General features: G+C 53.2%; 2 protein-coding genes across 8 annotated transcripts in view; both read left to right on the forward strand.

Annotated features, from left to right (window-relative positions):
- Positions 1 to 14,888, forward strand: part of ASCC1 (activating signal cointegrator 1 complex subunit 1) — a 35,220-nt gene extending 20,332 nt beyond the window's left edge. For 2 of the 5 annotated variants that reach the window (XM_071748959.1, XM_071748960.1), the window contains exon 10: positions 14,212 to 14,888. In XM_071748959.1, the coding sequence (XP_071605060.1) occupies positions 14,212 to 14,328 (117 nt within the window). In that variant the 3' untranslated portion in view covers positions 14,329 to 14,888. The other 3 variants (XR_011726803.1, XM_071748962.1, XM_071748961.1) reach the window with 3 other exon arrangements.
- A 786-nt stretch (positions 14,889 to 15,674) lies between these two features.
- SPOCK2 (SPARC (osteonectin), cwcv and kazal like domains proteoglycan 2) lies at positions 15,675 to 21,369 on the forward strand. Of its 3 annotated transcripts, none has more exons than XM_071748965.1 (10): positions 15,675 to 16,181; positions 18,486 to 18,531; positions 18,831 to 18,945; positions 19,045 to 19,147; positions 19,236 to 19,344; positions 19,426 to 19,545; positions 19,631 to 19,849; positions 20,338 to 20,400; positions 20,510 to 20,647; positions 20,767 to 21,369. In XM_071748965.1, the coding sequence occupies exons 1-10, from the start codon at positions 15,690 to 15,692 to the stop codon at positions 20,913 to 20,915; spliced, it is 1,554 nt and encodes a 517-aa protein (XP_071605066.1). In that variant the 5' UTR covers positions 15,675 to 15,689; the 3' UTR covers positions 20,916 to 21,369. The 3 variants fall into 3 exon arrangements, with proteins under 3 accessions (XP_071605066.1, XP_071605067.1, XP_071605068.1); XM_071748966.1 differs by having other exon boundaries at positions 15,675 to 16,154; XM_071748967.1 differs by lacking the exon at positions 15,675 to 16,181 and adding an exon at positions 16,680 to 18,278.
- Positions 21,370 to 21,711: the final 342 nt, after the last annotated feature.

The raw sequence follows: 21,711 nt of genomic DNA on the forward strand, positions 1-21,711 counted from the left end.
GCTAAACCCAACTATATTTTCTTCCTCGTTTTTTTTTTTTTTTTTTTTTTTTTTAAATCTCAGCTATTGATGTGCATGGTTTTGCTCCAGAAAAAATAGCAGAGAGCAATAGGAAATCCCACTAGATCTCTGGGCTTTGGCAGCAACCAGGGGCTAGGAAGCAAGATCCCCCAGCCCATGGAGGTGGGAAAGGCTCAGAGAGGAGCATCCTGCAGCCTCTCAGGCTTGAAGCTGCAGGTCGCCTCTGCTGCTCACCCGGATGGCATTGTCACAACAATGCTGTGGCACTTGGCCACTGCCAGTGTCCAGAGGTGAGCACAGAAATGGAAGTAGAAATGGAAAACAACAGTGGGTTGTAAGCAAATTTGCAATCCTTGTTGTGTGAGGGGATTTGTTTCAGGCAGCTATAATAAGAGGGAGATGGAACAACACTTCAATAGATAAATCAATAGAAAATATTCTGGCAACAAAGAGAAATGAGAGAGGGTACAGGCTGGGTGGGAGTTGGACAGCCCAGAAGGACTACAGGATGCCAGAGGAGGGAAAGGGAGCACTTTATTTGGGCTTCCAGTTTTGCTTTAAGAATATATTAGGCGCTGGATGGAGGGGGATGTGAAGGCAGGGAGCAGGGAGTGGAACTGATTGATCTCTGCACAGAGGACAAACAAAGGGACAAAATTAGGTTAAGCTCTCATTGTCCTCAAGCGGTCTGTGCAAGCATAGTGTCATGACTCAGCATCGCCACATGTTGAGTGGTCTGGGTGAGACTGCAGCACTGCAAACTGAAGCAGGAGAGCCACAGAAGTGGTCCCTTTCTTAATGTGATCTGGGAGCTTTAGTTAGCAGCCAGGGGCCAAGATCTGGCTCCAGAAAGGGAAGGTGGTGATGTTGGGAGCCCGGAGTGCCACAGGCTTTCAAGGCCCGTGTTTCACTTTGCCCTTTGGTCCTTTCTCGTGCTTCTGTCTAGCTTGTCCTCAGACTTTAAAGAGACCTAAAATCAAACAAAAAACATTTTTAAATGCTCCGCATCCAAACTCGTTTCTGATTTGGAAGGCATTAACAATGCTCCCTCTACTGGCCACGCTATTGGTGGGCTGCACTGTGTGGTCTGAGGATCTGTGGGTCTGGTGGTGTGTGGTGCTCAGAAACCTGTCACAAATGGCTACTTCTTGCTGCTCTCTGAAATATAAGCCGATGCATTTTTTAAATCTCCTAATTGATTTTATACTGATGTAGCCAAAAAGAGCTGCTGGCTGTTTGGACTGCTGATAATTACTTCAGAGCATGTCTTGCTGCAAGAAATGTCATCCTTCTCCTCCACCTCCACTATATTTCCTAACCTGCTCACTTCGTATTTCCCTTTGGTCTCCCACGTGCCTGCAGCAGAACACCCGTTGGCATTAATTAATTACATGAGTCATAAATAGCTCCAGGCTTCTTCCAGAGGAGCCCAGCCTCAGCCAGCCACTGATGCATTCTAGCATGACCTTGCAAGGATGCGCCAGTTCCCTCCCAGCCCCCTTTTATATACATTATTTATCTTCTGCACAGAGAGGCTGCCCTCTCACAAAGTGGCTTCGTTAACTTTTGCTATAGGATCTAAATGATGGGCTCTTAATGAATATGAGACTCTGCCAGAGCTGTGTTGGGTGGCAGCATTCCCACTTGGAAAGCTGACAAATCACAGCTGCTGGTAGGTGGGCATCACATCAGAAAGCTCCTGGTTGTGTTGCTCTTTCTGCCGTTGGGCAGCTATGACCAGGCCAAAGGCTTTTCCTACTGGAGGGCAGGACCTGGACATGATGGAGACTCACTGGTCCTGCTGAGGCTCCCCTGTGGTCAGAGCTGGTGTGGGTGGGTGTGTGTGTGTGTGTGTGTGTGTGTGTGTGTGTGTGTGCAGCTGTGCTGGCAGCACATGTTTGCTGATCGCGTGCCTGCGGTACCCCAGGCTCCAGCTGGTATTGTGCTTTCAGCAGAGCTAATCGGAATTTTATTTAATAATCCTTTGTTCTACGGTTCCACCGAGTTAAACATACGCTCCTGTTTGTGCCAATAAATGGTTGTGCAGGCCGGTACCTTCCCACACTGCTCAGAAAATAGATCCTGTAGGATGAGTTGTGTTTGGGAGTTTAAATTCCTTCCATCTTCAAGAATATCCATGGAAAAGGCTCCCTGGCCTAGCTGGTGCTGCGAGCCAAAGGGAGTCTCTGCCCCGACAGCTGAGGGATTTGGTCTCCTGTGAAAAAAAGCACTAAATGCTTACCATCATGCTTGTGTAGGCCCAAGAAGCTGCAGGTGCTCTGTGAACTGCTTCATGTGGAGCAATATATATTTATTCTAGGGTGGCTAGTGGCTAGCTGAACATCCAAGTCACACACTCAACTCTTGTTCCAGTGGGGAACCAAGCACATCATCTCTTGGAGAGCTGAAAGGCAGCAACATCTCCTTCCCCATCAGAGCAGGGTTGGGTGGGGGGGGCCTTGGGGAGATGCTGGCTTGGCAGTCCCCCTGCCTGGCCCCCTCCTGTGTCTCCCCGGGCTGTGGCTACATGCCCTGCATTGCAGCTGGCCCAGCAGCACAGCCCTGGCACGGAGGTGGCTGGGGCAGCTGCCTGCATCTCCGGAGATGAGGCTTGGCTGCCTCCGGCCTTTTATTTATTTTGTTTAGCAAAAAAAAAAAAAAAAGACTGTGGTGATTAAATAAAAATGCAAAGAAATGTGAAAGTACTGCCTGGCCAAAATTTTCTAATGTAATTTTTAAAGGAATGGAAGGCTTCCGGTAGGAGGAGACCCACCTGGACTCTCACTGGGTTAAAATGGAACGATTTTTGACTTGAGATCTGAGGAGTACCCCATTCAAACAAGAGGGAAGCAAGTCTTGAGGACAGAAAAAGATTAACCCTGCTGCTTAGCCCAGATCTGTGCATTAACGGCTTACAAGATTAAATATTGAGCTACTGAGGTACAGCATTGGAAAGCTGTACATCTCAGGGCATTAGGGGAGGCATTCAACTGGGGTGCAAGACTGGGAACTGGATCAGTTAAGGCAGTGACACATGCTGCTGTCCTCTGGTCTAGGAACAGGAGCAGAGCAGCCAGGCTGCTCTGGGAAGGCTTCTGGGTCAGACCAGGCATAATTCCATGAGGCTCCTTCTCTTTTAAAGCCTTCATACACGGTGTTAAATGATGGGAGCACAATTGTTTTCAGTTGAAGCAGGAGGAAAGCACCTTTACTCACTGACCCACCAGGGCTGGTGGAGAGATAGAAAATCTGGTCGAGTTCTCCATTACTGTTTTTCTCTTGCTGGGTGAGGATAGTGGTGTGCAGTAAGTTCACCTTAAGATATTTTATATAGTGCCATTTAGAGACACTCAATGAAAAAGGAAAATCTAGACCTGGATAAGCCCCTTAGCCCCTCAAAATACCCCAACCCCCATCAAGTGCTAAAAAAATTAATACTTGCCCCTGTGTAGAGCCACCATCACCAACTTGTCTAGTAGATGAGTTTAAAATACCAAAAATATGCACTGGGGTGCTGAGAAAAATGCTGAGAAGAGATTGAATAAGATCTTGTGGTGTAGCATCACTGTATCAGAAATATGCCAGTGCTTTCCTTCCCTTGGCTTTACAGAAGAATCAAAAGCAGCAATGAAAGGCTGCAATGGCACTTTGTAGAGGAGAGGATTTTTGCCTTCTGTTCTGATCCTGCCAGTGCCGAGGGACACTGAAAGCATCGAGGGGGCTCAGCAGCGTGCAATTAGAGCAGCAGTGGGCTGGGAGGATGTGACAGTTGAGCAGATGAGACTGGAGATCAACGTCTGTATGATCTTGGGTAAAAAGATTAAATTGGGGTTGCCATGAAAATGCTTTCCTATGAATTATATTCTTCAGGAAATAAAAAGACTTACTCATGTTATTTGCATTTGGTGAAACGAATCTGAAGTGGCATTTGAAAAATCAGAGTAGACAATAGAGGGAGAGTATTTTTGTTGGAGTGTTTGGGCCTTAGAGCTGAGTGATGAGGTAGTGTTGGAGGTATTGAGGGAAGGCTGAGGTGCTGCACAGAGAAGGTGGTGCAGGAAGCACAGAAGGTTCATGCAAATTTTACCCTATATGCCAGAGATCTGTTTGGTAACCTTACCATAAAGAGGAGAAGCCTCTGCAAAAGAAGAGGCTCTCTGACTTCATTGTAGCAGGAACTGTAAGTGCTGTAAAAGGGAGGATGTGTTGAGAGGGTTGAAAAGTTTCTGAATCCCCTTGCCCCTTCTGAGCACTGCTGCAGTCCCTTCCAGCCCTTTTGGGGCCTCTGACTCCCACTCAGCAGCCATCCCACCTCCACATTTCCTCAGGATTTCTGTGCTGCCACCAGCCAGCTGAGACAGCGTCACCTCTTTGATCTTACGAGGACAATATTTCTCAGTGGAGCTGGCAGGGTTTGAATTATAGCAGCACCTTAATATGACAGTGACCCAGCACATTAAGTGCAAAAAAACCAACAAACCCAACACACTGATTAGCAAAAGTAGACAGTTTCACCTCAAAGGTGCTGTGGCCCTTCTGCTGGATAATTTCCCGGGCCTGTCCAAATTAATTTCCTGGCTCCATAGCTGGGCTGTGCTACTTTTGGTGGCTTAGTGAGTGGAGCGAGTAGGTCACATTGGTGGGATCTCCTTGTTCTAGTGTTCCTGGATGCATCTCAGACTTCCTGGCACCTCTGCAGCAAAGCTGAAGCCTGGCACTTACAAACTGTTGCTGCATTTGCAACGGGGAGGAGGCTTCTCTGGAGAAATTCAGTGCTTGGTTATTAATTTCCTTAAACAAGTTGTGCTGTAAATCCCTCGTGGTTGAGGTGTGACAGGGTCCAAGAAGTTAGCAGAGCCTTTAATGTGATGGAGGTTGTTTTGGTTTTTTTTTCTTGTCTGAAAGATGTGCAAAAATCCAGTAACCTCCAAATGTGCCACTTGTATTTGTTTCTTAGTTTGCAGAATGTCTTTCACCATAGCAACTAGGGTTTGATTTCCTCAAGTGCATGAATTTTCATGGATTTGTAGCAGGGGAATAAATGGACCCAAAACCCAGAGTGAAAGCAAAGGTTTTGCATCATGGCTGTGGCAGGAGCACTGCTGGATATGGCTCATGAAAGAGGGGGGGACCCTGGAGGCAGAGGATCTCAGCTGAATGAAGGCCTGCACCTGTCCCCAAATAGTTTTATTTGCAAAAAGTCAGGCTTGGCAGATTAATTTTGGATATTGCTGAATGTCACCCTCCTCACTGCTGCATCACCCTCTGGCAGTCAAGATGGCTTTGCTCCAGATTCAGGGAGAGCTGAGGTTTTGTGTGGCAGCAGTTGGAGGAGAAGGATCAGAGCTCAGCTGGAAACCTCGTGCTGTTCCCACCAGTGGTGGTCAGGAGGGCATTAGGGGCAGCATGAAACGTGCTTCTCTTAGCTCTGCAGATGAAACCCAGCTGGGGAGAGGCAGGAGAATTGCACACAGTAGTGGGAGGGAACACAGCTCCAAATGGTTCTTGAGAAACTGGGCAAGAAGCAAATGGGCTGCTGTGAACAAGAGCAGGTCCAGAAAGGAACAGTGACTTTGGTAGAGAATGGAGAACTGCCTCAGTACCAGCTCCATGGATCAGGGTTTGGGTTGTGTGGGACTTCTCTGGAGTGCAAGCCAGATAAGTTGGTTCTGTGAAAATAAGAGGCCTGTGTCTGTAGAGTAAACCTTGGATTAAGCTTACCCCTCAGCCCCTGGCTGAGGTACTTGTCCAGTTTTAGGCACTGTAGATGGGTGCAAAGAGCCCAGAAGGCAACAATAAGATGATCAGAGTGCAGAAAACATCATCTATAAGCTAAGGCTGAGTGACTTGGAGCTGTTTGGAGGCCATTAAAGGGAAGAAGAAAGACAAAACAAAGGCAAAACTCCTTAAGCATGTGGAAGCTTTTGCCAGTGGTGAATACTGCCCACCATGCCCTGGTGGTAGGGTGAGAAATAATGGGCTTAAATTGCAACAAGAGGTTCAAAGTAGGTGTTAAGAAGATCTTTGTGATGGAAAGGAGAATGAAGCACTTTCCTGGAGGAGCAGGAAAAATGGGGGCCCCAGTTCTTTTGAGGGAGCAGAGATGCTGATCCAGGATCTACCAACAGGCAGCTGCTCCTGCCTTAGGAAAGAAGAGGACAGTGGAGCCCATGACCTCCTTTGGACCTTTCTTCAGTTTGTCCCTTTGTGGTTACTCTCTGAAATGTATGTAAAACTCCCATGAGACGGCCTTTGTGAACATACCAAAAGCTTTTCAGCATTTACATGGTATTTATTCAGCTTAGTAAAATAAAAATATTAAAAAGAAACCTCCCATAATACAGGCCTAGGACCTTTCTCTTTGAGCTCCATACATGCTTCTTGCTCTTCTGTTGTTGGTACTTTTCCAGATAGGCATCTTACTCCTGTAACACTTGTGCTGTGATGGAAGGTGTGGGATGCCTGGCCAGTGGTCCTTTAAAAAGCTATGAAGAGCAAGCAGTGGGTAATTTGGAGAGAAGGTAGGGAATGCTGGGTGAGTGCCCGTCTACCTGCATTCCCTGTGCTTCTGCATTACTGCTGGCAACCTTCCAAGCACAATTAAACCTCTGACAGATAATCATTGGCAGAGTGGTGTCCAGAGTGAATAACACAGGAGTCAGATATTTATTTTTTGGCACCAAACTGTTTCTGAAAACATATTTTGAAAGTTAAAAATAGAAGGAAAAAAAGTTCATTAATTGAACAAACTCCCCGGATCTTGACACACTGCCCAGTTGTGTCTCATCTTCTGGGAGCTGTCAGGGGATTTGGTTTGGGGTTTGTCTGTCATAGTTTAGGGAAGCTTCGGTCGCAAATGGGAAGGGGTTTGGTGCATTTCTCAGGACAAGGAAGCAGGACCTCTGCCAGCATGGACTAAACCCTGGGAACTGGGGCAGCTCCTGCCGTTCCCTGTTGTGGAGGAAACAGCAGATGGACAGAGTTTGCTGGAGTTCAGTGGACTCTTACTAGAGTCCATCAATGTTTCCAAGTGTTCCTTTCACATTTCTAAATCTTTATTTTAAATCTGTAATCCATCCATGGTTTTTTGCCACCAGGAGCTTTTCCTCTGTTGATCCTTTTTGCTTAGTGCTGGTACCAGCTCTGTAACACAGCAGCTTGCCAGAGCTGGGCACCTTCCCTGCTGTTGCTGGCATGGGTACTGCAGTTGTTCTTCAGCCAGATGATTTGGAAGAGTTCTCTCCTCTTCTGCAGTGTTTTCTCTCCCAGACGTTGGGACATTAATTCAAATGTATCATCCCTTATGAGATGGAAAAATAGCTGAATTTGAGCAAGTCACAGCCCGTGGTCTGATCCTGTCTGGGTCCTTCCCTTTGCTTGTAGTTTAGGACAGTGCAAGAAGGATCTGGAGTGTTGGGTTCTACTTCTGCTCTGCGTACCTCAGGGATTATCCTGAGGACAGTGACAGAAGTCTGAAACCAAACAGGTTTCATTGCTCTCTGCTGATGCACCTCTTCAGAAACACCACTTAATTTTTCTCCATGCTTGTCAACAGAGACCTGGGATTTTGTTTGCTTCTTTCTCTCCCCAGAGGGGCTGACAGCACTGTAGCACTCTGATTTCCTATAGAAGGCAACCTCCTGGCCCTCCTGGCTTTCCGAGATTGTTCCGTCATTCACTGCGGCTCCCCGTCAGGACATGCTGGGGGTGGTGGCTGCCAGCAGGTGAGCTGGTGCCTGTTGTCACTGTATGCAGAACAGATGAAGCTGTAGAGCCCACGGCTTCTCTGAAGCTTGAGTTTAATCTCCTGTGTTGAACTCGTTCTGTGCTGCTGGACCCTGGTTCCTGCTGCAGTCTTGCAGGGCCACAGCGCTGGGTTGCATGCCCAAAGCCATCCTCCTGCGTGTGGGCTCCCACTGAGGCAGAGAACAAGTGCTCAGCCGCTCCCTGTGCCTTCCTGGAAGGAATCTTTTGGGGAAGTAACACCTTCAACCTGGGCAAAACAGAGGAGAAGGGATTGCTGGTATTCCATCCTCACTGTGTACTGGGCAGTGGGAATAATAGTGAGCTCATGCATGGCTGCAGATTCCTGGAGCTGCCAGCATCTTCCTTCCTGTATTTCAGAAGTCGCTAATTCCCTGTGCTTACTCCAGATACGGAAAATGAGACACCACCACCCCCCCTCGGGATCCCTGCTGAGGGCAGCTGAGTTTCTTAGGCTGATTGGTCACAGGCTAATGACATTACATGCCTCTGCTCACCCGCAGCGCTGATTCACCGGGGACAGTTTTGCACTGTTAATCTATAATACCCCTACCCTGAGGCACTGCTTTCTGCAGCAGGAGTTCACAACAAAGTGGGAGGTTGTGTGTGTATGCATTTTATCCTGTGATAATGTTGCTCTTTGGTGGTAGTTTTTAATCGTGAGGCATTGTGGTGAATTGTTATTCCCTCGGCATTTCTGAGGACTGAGCAGAGCTGCTCAGACTTGTTATTAAATCAGGATGTGTCCTGTTTTTTGGCTGACTATCGTGGGCAACGTAAGGCTTTCAAAACTGATCAATAATCCTGATGGTAGCAGCAGAATCCAGGCCAGGCAGCCTGAGTGCAAGCTGGAGATTACGTGAAGGAAGTTTTAAATACCTCTTACTCGCTTCCCTTGTCTGGACTTATTCTGTCCTCCCACTGCCCAGTTCTGCTCCAGGCAAATCCATTAATATTTCCCATGCTCATTGATCCCGTGACAGGTGGTTTAAAAGCACCAGTTTGTGTTGGCATCTTTGCTCTTCATAACCAGAGCTGAACCGTGTCACCGCTGTCCCTTACATGGTGGATTAGCGCTGTGATTTATTACTGTTGTTTCCAGGTTTGAACACAAATGCTGTCTCATTCCAGGGGGGTCATCTGCAGGAAACATGCCCCTAAGGATGGCTGCTTGACAAATACCCCTGCTGGGGAGCACAGCATCATTCAAACATGTTTTAACTGCTTCAATTGTCCTCCTTTGCTTTTGTTTCTGTGGCACTTGGGTGAAACCTGCTTTACTGGCTTAGGTAAAAAAAGGAGGAAAAAGTACAAAAAAGAGGGATCCAGGATTTGATCTGTTGTTGTAGTTTTGGGTCTGAAGTTGAAGTATTTTTGGGTCTGAAGTTGAGGTATTTTTGGCTCCTTCAAGGAGCGAGAGGTTTGATGTGTGATTCGTCAGCTTCTGTGTCCCTTCAGAAAAGGATTGTCGCCCTCCTAGGGAGCCCTGCTGTGTAATTTGTGGATAATAGAGGTGAAAGGACCTGGAGGAAGGAGGATTTCCAACACTGGAACACAATTGTTTTAAATGAGAGAAATTGGGGTGTTAGAAACACCAGGTGTGCTGCCGGCTTTTACTGGCTCAGAATAAGTGGCTCTGGGGGAGACATGGAGAAAAGCTTTCCGGAAGCTACCACAAGGCCTTTCCTTGCTGCCTGTGCCATTATGTCCTTGGATCCGGTCCCCCATTAGAGAAAGGGAGGAGTGCTGGCACACGGGGGCCTACACAGTAGTCTGCAGGCTGACGTGGAATATGGGGTATCCTGGCACTGGTACCCTCCTTCCATGGGGGCTTCTGGCTTTGGGGGAAGGCGAAGCGGCTGCAGTCCCCGCTGTCCCCTGCAGGTCCTGGGGTGCTGCTCCCCAGAGAATGCTCTGTAGCTCTCTGGGCACCTGCCTCCTCCCTGTTGGAAATGCCATGTCCTTCCAGGTGTCCTCTCTGGGCACTTTCTGAGCCTTTTGCTGTGGTTTGGAAGGCAGGGCACAGCTCTGGCATGTTTCCTTTGAGGTGCTGGGTCTGGGGTTAAAAGTTAACAATGATCTTTCCTTAGTCGTTTCAAATTTAATTTGGGAAGGCAGCAGGGAGGCAGAGGGCACTTAGTCTGGGAAGTGCTATTCCCTTGATGGGAGTTAGTAGTGTGCACGACATGCATGGTGTTGGCTTGGTAAACTGACCTTTACCTCCATCCGTTTAATTTTAATCCATAATATTAAAAAAAAAAACAAACAAAAATCCCAACCTCTTATTTATTCTTTAGACAGCAAGGACTTAAATCTTTTGATGTGTTTGGGTTCATAGAATCACTGCTTTTACTGAGCCTCACAGCCCACTCTAATCAAATAATACAGCTTTTGGAAAGTGTGTGGGCAATTATGTTCTTTTCCCCTCCCTGGTCTCCCTCCTGGCTGCCCTTGACCTGTGCCTCCTCCTGCTCCCTGTGGCCTTTTCTGGGGAAAAGTGGGCCCTTGGCACCCACAGGAAAGGACAGGAGGGGGAGTACGCATAGTGTAGGGTTATTAGCATTGGCATGTGAAGCCTGACAACCTCCAGGTATCTTCTTTCCAGAATAAAAAAAAATTCTAAAATGCATTTACAGCAAGCATTTCATCATCTGCGCTACAGACCTCCTCCAAATCCAGAGCATTTCCGTGGTGGCTGGGGAGAGGGGGAGATAAAAATATCTTTCTCGGTGCTGCTTGGCTTCTCCCCAAGATAAATGGAAGTGAAAGTCAAAAGTAAGGCTGGGCCTTCTGAAATCTCTTCCCAATCCCCCAAGGACCTGAGTGCAGGATGCTTTTGTGACGGGAAGCCAGCTCTTGGTGTTTTGAGGGTCTCAGAAAATGTTTGAGGGCACCCCTCCCCTCTGCCCAAGGCGGATCTGGGCCGTATGGTGGCAGGGCTGTGATCCTGGCTGTGTCCAGTGCCTTCTGTCATGGGAAGCCTCAGGGGATGAAGAAACATCTGTGAGAAACTAGCTTGAAAGGACAGCAGAAAAAAAAATGCCTATGGTTGTCCTCTAAATCTTGTAGCATGTTTGCTTTCACAAAGTACAGCTACATTACCAAAAATCAATAGTTCTAGCAGCATTCTCCCTGGGAAAGACATGGAAGCTTGGACACGCTGGGGGTGGTAGGTCTTAAAAAAGCCAAGGGAATCCAAAGTGCTTTGGTACAAGGGTTTGCTACACTTTTAGCAGTGTACAAATGGAGGGCCCTTGACCTGGGCAGTGTCTCCTGGGACTTTCTCGTTGACTTTCTGGCCCAGTATGCCGGAGGCTGTGTGAGGCAAGAGGGACTGGGGGGAGGATTTGTCTCATTAACTAATTTTGCTGCATTTTGCTTTGAAGTACGCATATTTGTTAAGAAAAACAGGCTGAAGTGTGCCTGTTAGTTAAACAAGTATTTGAAAGACTCTTCCTTTTGCTGTTTTGTGTCAAGGTTTGATTTCAGAGCAACAAAGCTGGTGAAGGGTCTGGAGCACGAGACTTACAGGAAGCAGCTGAGGGAATTGGGATTGTTTAGTCTGAAGAAGAAGAGACTGAGGGGAGACCTTCTCACTCTCTACAGTTCCCTGAAAGGAGGTTGTAATAAGGGGTGGTGGTGGGGATGTCTGTATCTCCTCCAAAGTAACCAGTGAGAGGATGAGAAGAAATGGCCTCAAGCTGTGCTTGGGAAGTTTAGATTGGATATTAAGAAGCTGCCCAGGGCAGTGGTGGAATGACCATCCCTGGAAGCATTTTAAAAATGGCACTTGAGGACATGGTAGTGGTGTGTTGACGGTTGGACTTGATAATCTTAGGGGTCTTTTCCAAGCTTAATGATTCTATGATTCTATAACTTCCAGGGCTGCTGATGGGACTGGCAGATCCCAGCATTTCATTTGTTTTCTTCGGGTTTGCAAAGACTTTATTCTACAGCAATAAATGCATCTCATGCCCACTCCCTCTTAAAAAAGCACCTTTTCAAATCCTAGCATCTCCTTGCTTACCAGCCCACCACCTGCTCCCTCCGCTGGGAATGGAGAGCAATGATTTCTGTTTTTCCTGGGTGGAGTGTGCTCTGTGAAGGGAAGGAGTGCTGATGGGAATGATCATGTTGACAGCAGCAAGTGTTCAGGTTTGGGCTGAGCAGGCACTCTGGCTGCAAGCCCCAGAGAGCAGGAAATCATCCTTCCTCCTCAGATCAGCTGAAAGAAGGAGAGAAAGGAGACCAACCCCTTTTACTACCATCTCTTATTAATGAGATATTTTATCCTAAGTCCTCTTAACATGAACTACTCAGGCTTTTGGGAACGTACTTAATCTTTAATTGTATAAATCTTTTATTGTATAAAATGGAGTTTGTGTGGATGTAGTAATTTCTCTCCTTCTCTCCCTGTTTGAGATGCTTGCTTGGTACAATGTCTTCCCAGCAGGGTGTCCTGCTTTAAGGTAGTGACCACCTGGAGCTGCACACGTGGTGTCCCTTGAAGGGGCTGAGGACCTGTGTGACTCTCATGGTGGGGTGCCTGGCTTCTGCGAGTACCTGCTCGAAAGACTGGCAGCAAGCTGAGGTTTAATATGGGACCGAGTGATTAGGACCAAATTAATCTGGGCCTTGTGTCAGGGTCTGAAGAGACAAGCCTTAAGGACAACTCTGTCACTGCCCATGGCAGGGGGTTGGAACTAGGTGATCTTTAAGGACTCTTCCAACCCAAGCCAGGCTGTGATTCTATGATTCTAAGCATCATCCCAAAGGCAGGATGAGCTGTGGGTGAGCCAGAGGCTTCCCACCCACCCTCCTAGGTGGTCATTCTGTGACTGAATGGGCTGGTGCAGAGAAGCCCAGTTCTTCAAGGTATTTGAGCTAACCCCAGTGTTTATTGCAGAACCTTTTTGAGATTCTGCTGTCCATGTTTCCATGCAGGCAGCCCTGGGGAGGAGGAGGTGTCTGCTGCCAGGTGGGCTGCTGGCAGCAAGAGCTCTGCAGCACATTTGACTGCAGCTGTAGTCATTTCAAACCAAAGTGGGGGCTTAGCATCACTGAGAGGTGTCTTTGCATGCAGAAATACCCCTGCTCTTCAGAGATGTCGTGCTGACGGTCCTGTGCCAATGGGGAATTGCTGGCCTCAGCCAAATCCTGAGCAGAGAGTTGTCTGGGTGAGCTGACAGCCTGGAGTGGGGGCTGGATTCATCACAGTGCCTGCTCAGTGGCCCTGATACCTCGGTGGTGCTCCCTTGGCCTGCCCTGAGGATGGGCAGGGAATCACCTTCCCTAAGGCATTTTGCATTTGTGGAGGAATGGCAGCCAGACCAGGAATTGTCCTGAAAGAAGCTTGCCTGGTCCTCTTGCCAAAAAGGGTGTTTGCCAAGTAGAAGGCTCTTGGGAGAACCAACAAAAGGGCAGTGCTGCCCAAACTGGTGCCAGGCAGAGCGGGATGCCTTTTTGGAGGAGGAGAAGTGCAGTTGTTCAGATGCTAATGAGGTTTTGGGGGGTTGATCATTGGCTGTGTGGCAGAATCAGGACAAGGACGGGTGGTAATTGATGCCACAGCTTTTGCTGGCCATTAATGATCTGTGTGTGCAACGGTTGAGCCAACACCAGCAGGAACATGGAAGGGGCATTTTGGAGAACTCGGCGGGTGGGGAGATGTCACTGCTCAGGCCCTGGGTGAAGCACAAAGCTCCCGTTAACCGAGTTTTGAAATTAGCATCTCCACTGAAAAGCTTTTCCTAGAGTAGGGCCGATGTTTCCAGGTAGAGCCATCTCCTCTGTCCTAATGGAACGGGAGCAGCACTTTGCACTTGGCCACCATGCCTTTCCACCAATATTGCTGAACTTCTCTATAAGAAATTCTGATGTCATGTTTTTTGGTCTGCTTTGTAGATTGGATTAATCAGCAGAGACCCGCCCCCTGGGTGCCAGTGTTGGCTTGCTGTCATTAATTTGCACTCGGGTCTTTGCTGAACAAAGAAGGATTTGTTGAACAAAGCAGGGTCAGTGCTGGGATGAAGAGCCTTGCGCCCCTAGCCTGCTAGTTTGAATTTCTGAGCCGTAGCTCTAAGTCCTACAGACTGTGGTGTGGATCAGTATAAACACCCCAGCCTCAGTCGGTGCTCCTGCAGAGCCTGTGACCTCAAGAGGTGGTGGCCTTTGGGGGGTAAAGACCCTCCCCCTGCTCCCAAAATGAGATGCAGTCAGAAAGGGAGGCAGGGAAGGTTTGAGCCGCTGGGGTGATTGCTTCACACCCTCTTTACTTTAAAGCCTAAGTGCAGTCTCAAGGGATGAAAATAATAGAAATAATAGTTTGGCCAAAGGCAAAACAAGACTGTGAGCAGACAGGTCCATGGACCACCTGCAGGTTGCGTTTCTCTATGTGCTCCTCATAGTTTTTCTCCTCTCTTTCAGCTCTTCAATAACTTCTACTTTGGAGAGGTACAGCTGGATTCAGTGTGCCTCTCCCAGAGGTTCTCCTCGGATGCCTCTGGCTACTATGCAACGTCAGGGCAGCTGACCTTCTCCTGAAGCAGCAGCAGGTCTGCTTATCGGCAACACGGGGATTTGGAGGATGTGGATTTTGGATGGGAACTCCAAGCAAGGATGCCTCATGACTCCTCGAAAGCAGGTGGCAGGTGGGAAGCATGGCACTTCCCTGCAGCTTTTCCTACATGGATTGCCTGCCCTCCCTTTGAGGGGAACCAGGGTCCTTCTACCTCCTTTCCCTAAAATGTTTCAAAGTTGCCTGTTTGCTGTCTGTTTCCTGTTTGTTTTTGAAGAAAACAACTAGAAAAACTGATGCAGGTGGCTTTTGGGGCATCACCGATGTTTAAGCACAGCTTTATTTCAGAAGAAGGAAATTTGTTCTTAAAATAAGTATTTTAAACCCAAGAGAGCTCCGCAGTGCACGGTTTAGTGCTATTGAGGTCAGGCATTGCTTGGATCTCCAGCAGCATGCCTGTGTGATGTTGATCTCCAAATAATTCCCTTCAAAAGCACAAAGTGTTTATCTCCTGTTGCATTGATAGTTTCTGTAATTAAACTTCCAGCACATGGCTATGTTAATAAGAAAGTATTTACAGCAAGAACTCTTTCCAGTGACCGTTCTGGTGCGTGTCAATAATCACTCACCTTGTAGATGGTTTCTCCATGAAAAGAAGATCCAAAGTCTTTGGTACCATTAGGAATTCCTCTGGGGGCTGAAGATGACTGATGTTCTTCATAGATCTCCCCCTTTGGTAAAAATAGTGATACAGGCTTTCAGCTCACCTGAGGATGAGAGCTTTGACAAATGGAAGATGTTGGGTTTTAGTTGTTTTGCCACAAACTGGCAGAGGTGGCAGGCGCTGCTCGTTTCTGGTTGCTGCCATGAACATGGGATCACGCTGTTGTCAAGATGGAGAGTGTTTGCTGCTCCAGCAACTGTTTGTGCTGGTGATCATTTTTTAAGGGGGTTTTATCCCTTTTCTTCCCTGGCTGTGTCACCGTGCTCTGGTAAGTCCCCTGACCCTCATGCAAAGAACGTTGCCAGCTGCAGCTGTTCCAGGGTGCGTTGCCTCCAACAGAGGTGTCCCTGTGCCACCACCCTGCCATCCCAGGGAGTGGGAGAAAGGGGAAGGAGAGAGACAGGGTGAAAGATGGGGAAGAGGGATATGGGATAGGGATTTGGGTAAGGGGGGAGGGAGAGGGCTGCAAGGTTGGGGACATGGCAGGGACGCTGCACAGCAAGGGCAGGAGAGACAGGATCAGGGGACAGGGAAAGTAGGATGGGGAATGCAGGATGGGAAGGGGGCAGGAACCAGGGGTGTGGAATGGGGACACAGTAGGGACTGAGAATGCAGGACGGGGGGGAAGTGAGATGGGGATGTGGCAGGGGTGGAGGGTGCGAGATGGGAGATGCGGGACGGGGACACGGCAGAGAGCGGGGCCACCGCCGTGCCGTGCGGTGCCCGCGGCTCCTCCGCCCCGGTGCCGGCGCGCAGGTGCGGCGGGCGCGGCGGAGGCCCCGCCCCGGCCCTCCCGCCGGTGCCGCCCGGTGCCGCCCCGCGGCCGCACTCGCCGCCGGCGCCTCCCTGTGCGCACCGCACCGGCCCCGCTCCCGCCGATCCGCACCGCTCCGCACCTCTCCGCCCCGCTCCCCTCGGCGCTGCGGCAGCATGCGGGGCTGCGGCGGGCGCCGCGTCCTGCTGGCCCTGCTGGCCCTGCTCCTGCCCGCCGCCGCCGCCGGCCCCGCCACCGGCTCCGGGCCCGCCGCGGCGGGAGAGAGCCCCGGCAATTTCATGGAGGACGAGCAGTGGCTCTCCTCCATTTCCCAGTACGGCGGCAGGATCAAGCATTGGAACCGCTTCCGAGACGTGAGTCCGCGCCGGTGGAGGGGTGGGGTAGGTGTGGGGGGGGACGACGGGACGCGCCGCCGGGCACCGGGAGCCCTCTCCCCGCCCCGTCGCTGCGGCTGCCGCAGCACGACCCGGCCCGGGCTCCGTCGCAGGCTGCCGGGGATGCTCGGTGCTGCCCGCATCCCGCAGCAGTGCCGGTACCCGCGGGATGCTCCGCGGCTTCGGCAGCGGCAAGGCCGCCGTGCCCATCGCTAAAGCTGGCGTGAGTGATGCCAAGGCTACCCTGGTATGGGCTTGACGCCGAAGCCAACCTCATCCCGGGCCCCCTCCCCAGGCACCGCACCGGGGCTCGGGCAGGGGCACAGGCAGGCCCTTCCTGCCCTTTGCGGGCAGCGAGGGCTGCTGCACGGTGGCCTCAGCACCTCGGTGACAGCTCAGCGCAGGTCGGGGCACGGACACCTCCTCTGAGCCCTGCAGGCTGCCGCAGCCGGGGCTCGACGAGGTGGTGATCCCTGGGGACGGGGCGGGGGTACGACACACGAGGGCGAGGATGAGGACGTGGAGGCTGCTGCAAGTGACCTGGCACATCCACTACCCCCCCGTTTTGATGCAGCCCTTAATAGCGGCACCGGTGGCGTTTAGTTCCGACCCTTAATTTGATGGGGCAGTCGGGGTTTTTTTTTCCAGGCTCCTTGGGCAACCCCACGTCACCCCATGCTCGCGTCCCTAGGGCTGGGGCACGGTGCTACATCCCCGCCTTGGGGGGGTCTGTCCGGGGAACCTGCAGCAGGAGCGGGGAGGGGGGCGGCTCTCTCCGAGCCATCCCCTCCGGTCTTTGTTCAAACGCTCTCTGGGGTTCACCTTGGCGGCAAGGATGTGCCGCCGGGAGATGTGTCCTGCCGTGGGCAGGGCGGGGGGCACCGCCCCCCCTCCCCAGATACACCGGTGAGGGAGACAGAGCGGGTCTGAGGATGCAAAGGACAGGGTAAACGTCTTCCCGGAGACCCCTGCCACCAACACCCCGTCTGGCCAAGGCCAGCGCTGGGCACGGGGGACCTCGGTCAGCTGCGGATTCCCAGGGGACAGCACGTGCGGATGTGCCCCCCCCCCCCCCACTCTGGGCATCCCCGGGGGGCGGGGGGTGGCGGTCGAGGCTGAGACCCCCATCCCTGGGCGCTAGCAGCACGGGGGGGTCCGTCCTGCTGTGCCACCAGGGCTGCCGGGCTGGGGGAGCTGCGGCCCTGCCGGCGGTTAGCACGGATTAATAAGCAAATCCGATGGATTTGTGGGGTTTTCGGCCCAGCAGCTCCGCTGGAGGAGAGCGACCCAGCGTGCGGCAGGCAGGAGGCCGGCGGCTGTGCCGAAAGCCGCGCCGCAGGGAGCCCCCGGCCGCCGCAGTGTTACTAATCACGGCACGGGAACGCGGGCTATCGATTGCGGTGCGAACGTCGCCGGGCGGGAGACAGAGACATCCCCTCCAGAGCTGCCTTCTGTACCCCGACTTAGAGCTGCCGTCCCAAAAAACTGTGCCCGCCCACTAGCGATGCTCCTGCCTTAGTATCTCCGAACCCACCCCTGAGCATCCCAAGGGACAAGCGATGCTACCCACCAGGAGGGCTGGAGGCCCCATGGCTCTCCCCAGCCGGGGGATGCTTTTGGGGTGCCAGGGGAGCAGCTCTGTCTCCCCAGACGGCCACATCCATCTTGGCCTGCTCCCTGTGGGATGGCTGTTTTAAAACCAGGGTGGCAGCACAAGGATCATCAACCCATGGGGATCCTGGCAGAGCCTCATCAGGCTCCCTGTGGCCTCATCTCCCCCCCATCCCAATTTTCTTCCCCACTCCCTGCTTTCTCCTGGCTGGCCAAGGGGAAATGGGGAAAGGCTTTATTCTGCATAACGTCTCTCTGGGATTTCAGGTCCAGAGCCTGAGTGAGGGAGCATCTTGGTGGTGGCAGCTGGGGTTGGTGGTGGGAGCACTGGGCAGCTCAGATGGTCAGGGTTCCTGGCTGGTTCCAGATGCCTGTCACTCTGGGCTGGGGGATCTGGGCTGCATTGGGGCTCATGTCAGGCTCTTGCACTCTTCTCTTTCTCTTTTTGGTGTGGGCTGCGTTGTGCCACTGCCATGCTGCCAGGAGGTGGAGGTGAGCATCGAGGGGCCATTGGGGTGCTTTGGGGGGAGGCTGCTCCACATCCCTGCTTGCTCCATTCCTGGCATGGGGGGGGTTTCCCTTGAATGTGTGTGATGCACGTGTGTACAGGGGGAGCCTGGCTGGGCTGGTGCTGGCATGACTGGCTTCTTGTCACCTCTCCTGCCACTCGTGCTCATCCAGGCTGTCCCCTCTTTGCAGGATGACTACATTAAGAGCTGGGAGGACAGCCAGCCCGGGGATGAAGGTACCACTGGGATGAGTTTGGGATGGGTCACACAGATCTCAGTGACAGCTGGTGCAGAGGGGAGGATGCTTTCTGCCCACACCGCCCCAGCTTTTCCCTTCTGGCTGGGAGTGCTGGCAGAGCCGGTGCGTGCCGGGAAGCGGCAGCTGGAGCTGAGGCAGGTGCCCAGCTGCAGCCTGAATGGTGCTTTGTGCCGGGCCGGCCAGTGGCCAGCGCTGCTGGGGGTCCCTGCTGCACACCCGGGGCCTCCTCAGGGGTTGCTGCAGGCCTCCCCTGCCCCAGCCCCTCTCTGCCCCCAGCCCTGGACACCACCAAGGACCCCTGCCAGAAGGTGAAGTGTAGCCGGCACAAGGTGTGCGTGGCGCAGGGCTACCAGCGCGCCATGTGCATCAGCCGGAAGAAACTGGAGCACAGGTAGGATGGTGACACAGCCAGGCACGAGCCGAAGGCACTGGGGGGACACACCGAGCCGGGGGCTCAGCACCGTCCCCCTGCTCCTTTTGCCCCACACAGGATCAAGCCGCTGAGTGCCAAGGGCCACGGGGGCTGCAAGCCCTGCCACGCTGCCCCGCTCTCTGCCGTCTGCGGCTCCGACGGCCACACCTACAGCTCAGCGGTAAGGATGGTGGCACCTTGCCACGGGGATGGGGACACTTGGCTGGGTGTCCCCCCCACCCTGCTAACGCCCTGCTGCCGCCCCGCAGTGCAAGCTGGAGCAGCAGGCGTGCCTGGCCAGCAAGCAGCTGACGGTGCGGTGTGAGGGGCAGTGCCCTTGCCCCACCCCACACGTCCCTGCTGGTGATGGCAAGCAAGGTGAGCAGGACGGGAGGCACCGGGGGGTGTCCCTGAGCCCGGCCCCACCTGACGCCCCCACCGCTCCCCCGGGACCCCCAGAGCCGTGCACCGGGCAGGACCTGGCCGACCTGGGCGACCGCCTGCGCGACTGGTTCCAGCTCCTGCAGGAGAATGCCAAGCAGAATGGCTCTGGCGGCCTCCCCGCCAGCCCTGCCACTGGTACATGTCCCTGCTTTATGGGGAGGGGCTGCAGGGCCCTGTCCCCGTGGGGCTGGGCAGCCACGGGCCACATCTCACCCCGCAGCTCTGGAGAGGAGCGTGGCGGCCAGCTGCAAGGAGGCAGTGGGGTGGATGTTCACCCGACTGGACACGAGTGGAGACCTTTTCCTGGAAGCGGCCGAGCTGGCTGCCATCAACCTGGACAAGTACGAGGTTTGCATCCGCGCCTTCTTCAACTCCTGTGACACCTCCAGGGACGGCCGCGTCTCTGCGCCTGAATGGTGCTTCTGCTTCTGGAGGGAAAGTGAGTGGTGGTGGGATGGGGTAGAGGTGGGGATGGAGGCCATGGGGTTGGGGTGATGCATGTCATGGGTTTGGGGTGATGCACGCCATGATGTCATGGGGAATCCATGCGGTGTGGATGGGGCATGGGGGGGATGTAGACGATGGGGTCTGGAGTCTGCAGATCATTGTGGGGGGGGATGCATGCCATGGAATGCACCACATGGGATTTGGGAGAGAGGTGTGTGTGCACATTGTAGGGTCAGGGGGAAAGACACCATGGGTTGGGAGGGGTAAGGATGCTGCAGGGTCAGGGAGAGGGTGCATGCTGTGGGGGCTGCACACTGCAGAGCCTGAGGGGGCAAGAGCTGCATGGGGGATACATGCAATGGGGTGCACACCATGGGTTGTGGGGGATGCACACTGCAGGGTCTGGGAGGGGATGTGCATGTGGTGAGGCCAGGGGCTGCCTGCCCTCCCTAAGAGTGATGTCTGGCGGGGGGGCTGCAGAGCCGCCCTGTCTCAGGGAGCTGGAGAAGATTCAGATCCAAGAAGCAGCCAAAAAAAAGCCAGGTGAGTGGGGGGTCCTGGGGTCATTGTCCCCTGGCATGGGAGGGAGGGGGTCTCCACAGTTTTAGGGGGGCTCTTGCACTGCTCTGGGGGGGTGACATCTTCCCTGCAGGCACCTTCATCCCCAGCTGTGACGAGGATGGGTACTACCGGCGGGCACAGTGTGAACCAGGTGGTGGGGAGTGCTGGTGTGTGGACCCCCACGGTGCTGAGCTGACCGGCACCCGCCTTCACGGCACCCCTGACTGCGGTGAGCACAGGGGAGGGGGGGGGGAGGGAATCTGGGGGCAGCCTCCCATCCTGCTGGTGGTGCTGAGGCAGCCACAGCCTCAGGATCCGACCACCAGCCTGTGCCCTTCACCCCCACAGAGGAGGCAACAACGGGGTTTTCGGGTGACTTTGGGAGCAGCGTGGGCTGGGAGGATGAGGAGGAGAAGGAGCCGGAGGAGGTGGGCGAGGAAGGCGAGGAAGAGGAGGGCGAGGCGGGCGAGGGCGACGATGGCGGATACATCTGGTAGAGGAGCAGCAGCGCTCGTGGGGAGCACGGCCAGGCAGCAGCCCCCCAAACAGGGGTTGCCGTGACCCGTGACCCCCCTCCCTGCTGCCAGTGTGGCATGGAACGGGTGCATCCCACCCCCCCCTGCCCTGTATGGGACGGGGTCTGGGGGTGCTCGCCTGGGGAGGGTGGGGGCAAGCAGGGTGGGGGGCCGTGCTTGTGCCAATGTGAGCTTTCTGGGTTATTTTTTTGGTAGAGCCTTGTAGGCCCCAGTGTGCTGCTGTGGGGGCTCTAACTGGGCAAATGGCACTAATAAAAGTGGGAAAAAAGAAGGAAAATAAACAAAAAACCCCCATAGATAAGCTGCCCCTCCCTGCATACCCCCACCCCCCTCCCCCGTGCTGTGCTTGTGCAGACCCCCCCAGGCCCCAGCGTTGTGTAGCGGCTGTGAAATAAATACCCCGTGCTGTGTCAAACATTTGCCCGCCCATTCCTCCCCCCTCAGCCCCAAAACCCCCTGTGCCCCACCTACCCACCCTGCACTTGGTGCTGGGGGGTGTGTGTGTATCCCTCTGTGGGGGGCTGGTGATGCCCTGCTGCTGCCCCTCAGGAGGGATTTGGGGGTGAGGAGTGTCCCCTGCCAGTGCCCCTGGGGTTGGTTCCCCATGCTTAGCTGAAGGGGGGCTGGAACTGACCTTCCCTTCACAGAGTCCCAGCCCCAAATGTCATCCCAGCCTCTGACCCCCTCCGGGACCTCAGCCCCAAACTAATGCACTCAACCCTTCTCCCCCCCCTGCTCAGGTCCCTGAGCCGCAGCA

The sequence above is a fragment of the Heliangelus exortis genome, chromosome 7, assembly GCF_036169615.1.
Source record: "Heliangelus exortis chromosome 7, bHelExo1.hap1, whole genome shotgun sequence".
NCBI lineage: Eukaryota > Metazoa > Chordata > Aves > Apodiformes > Trochilidae > Heliangelus > Heliangelus exortis.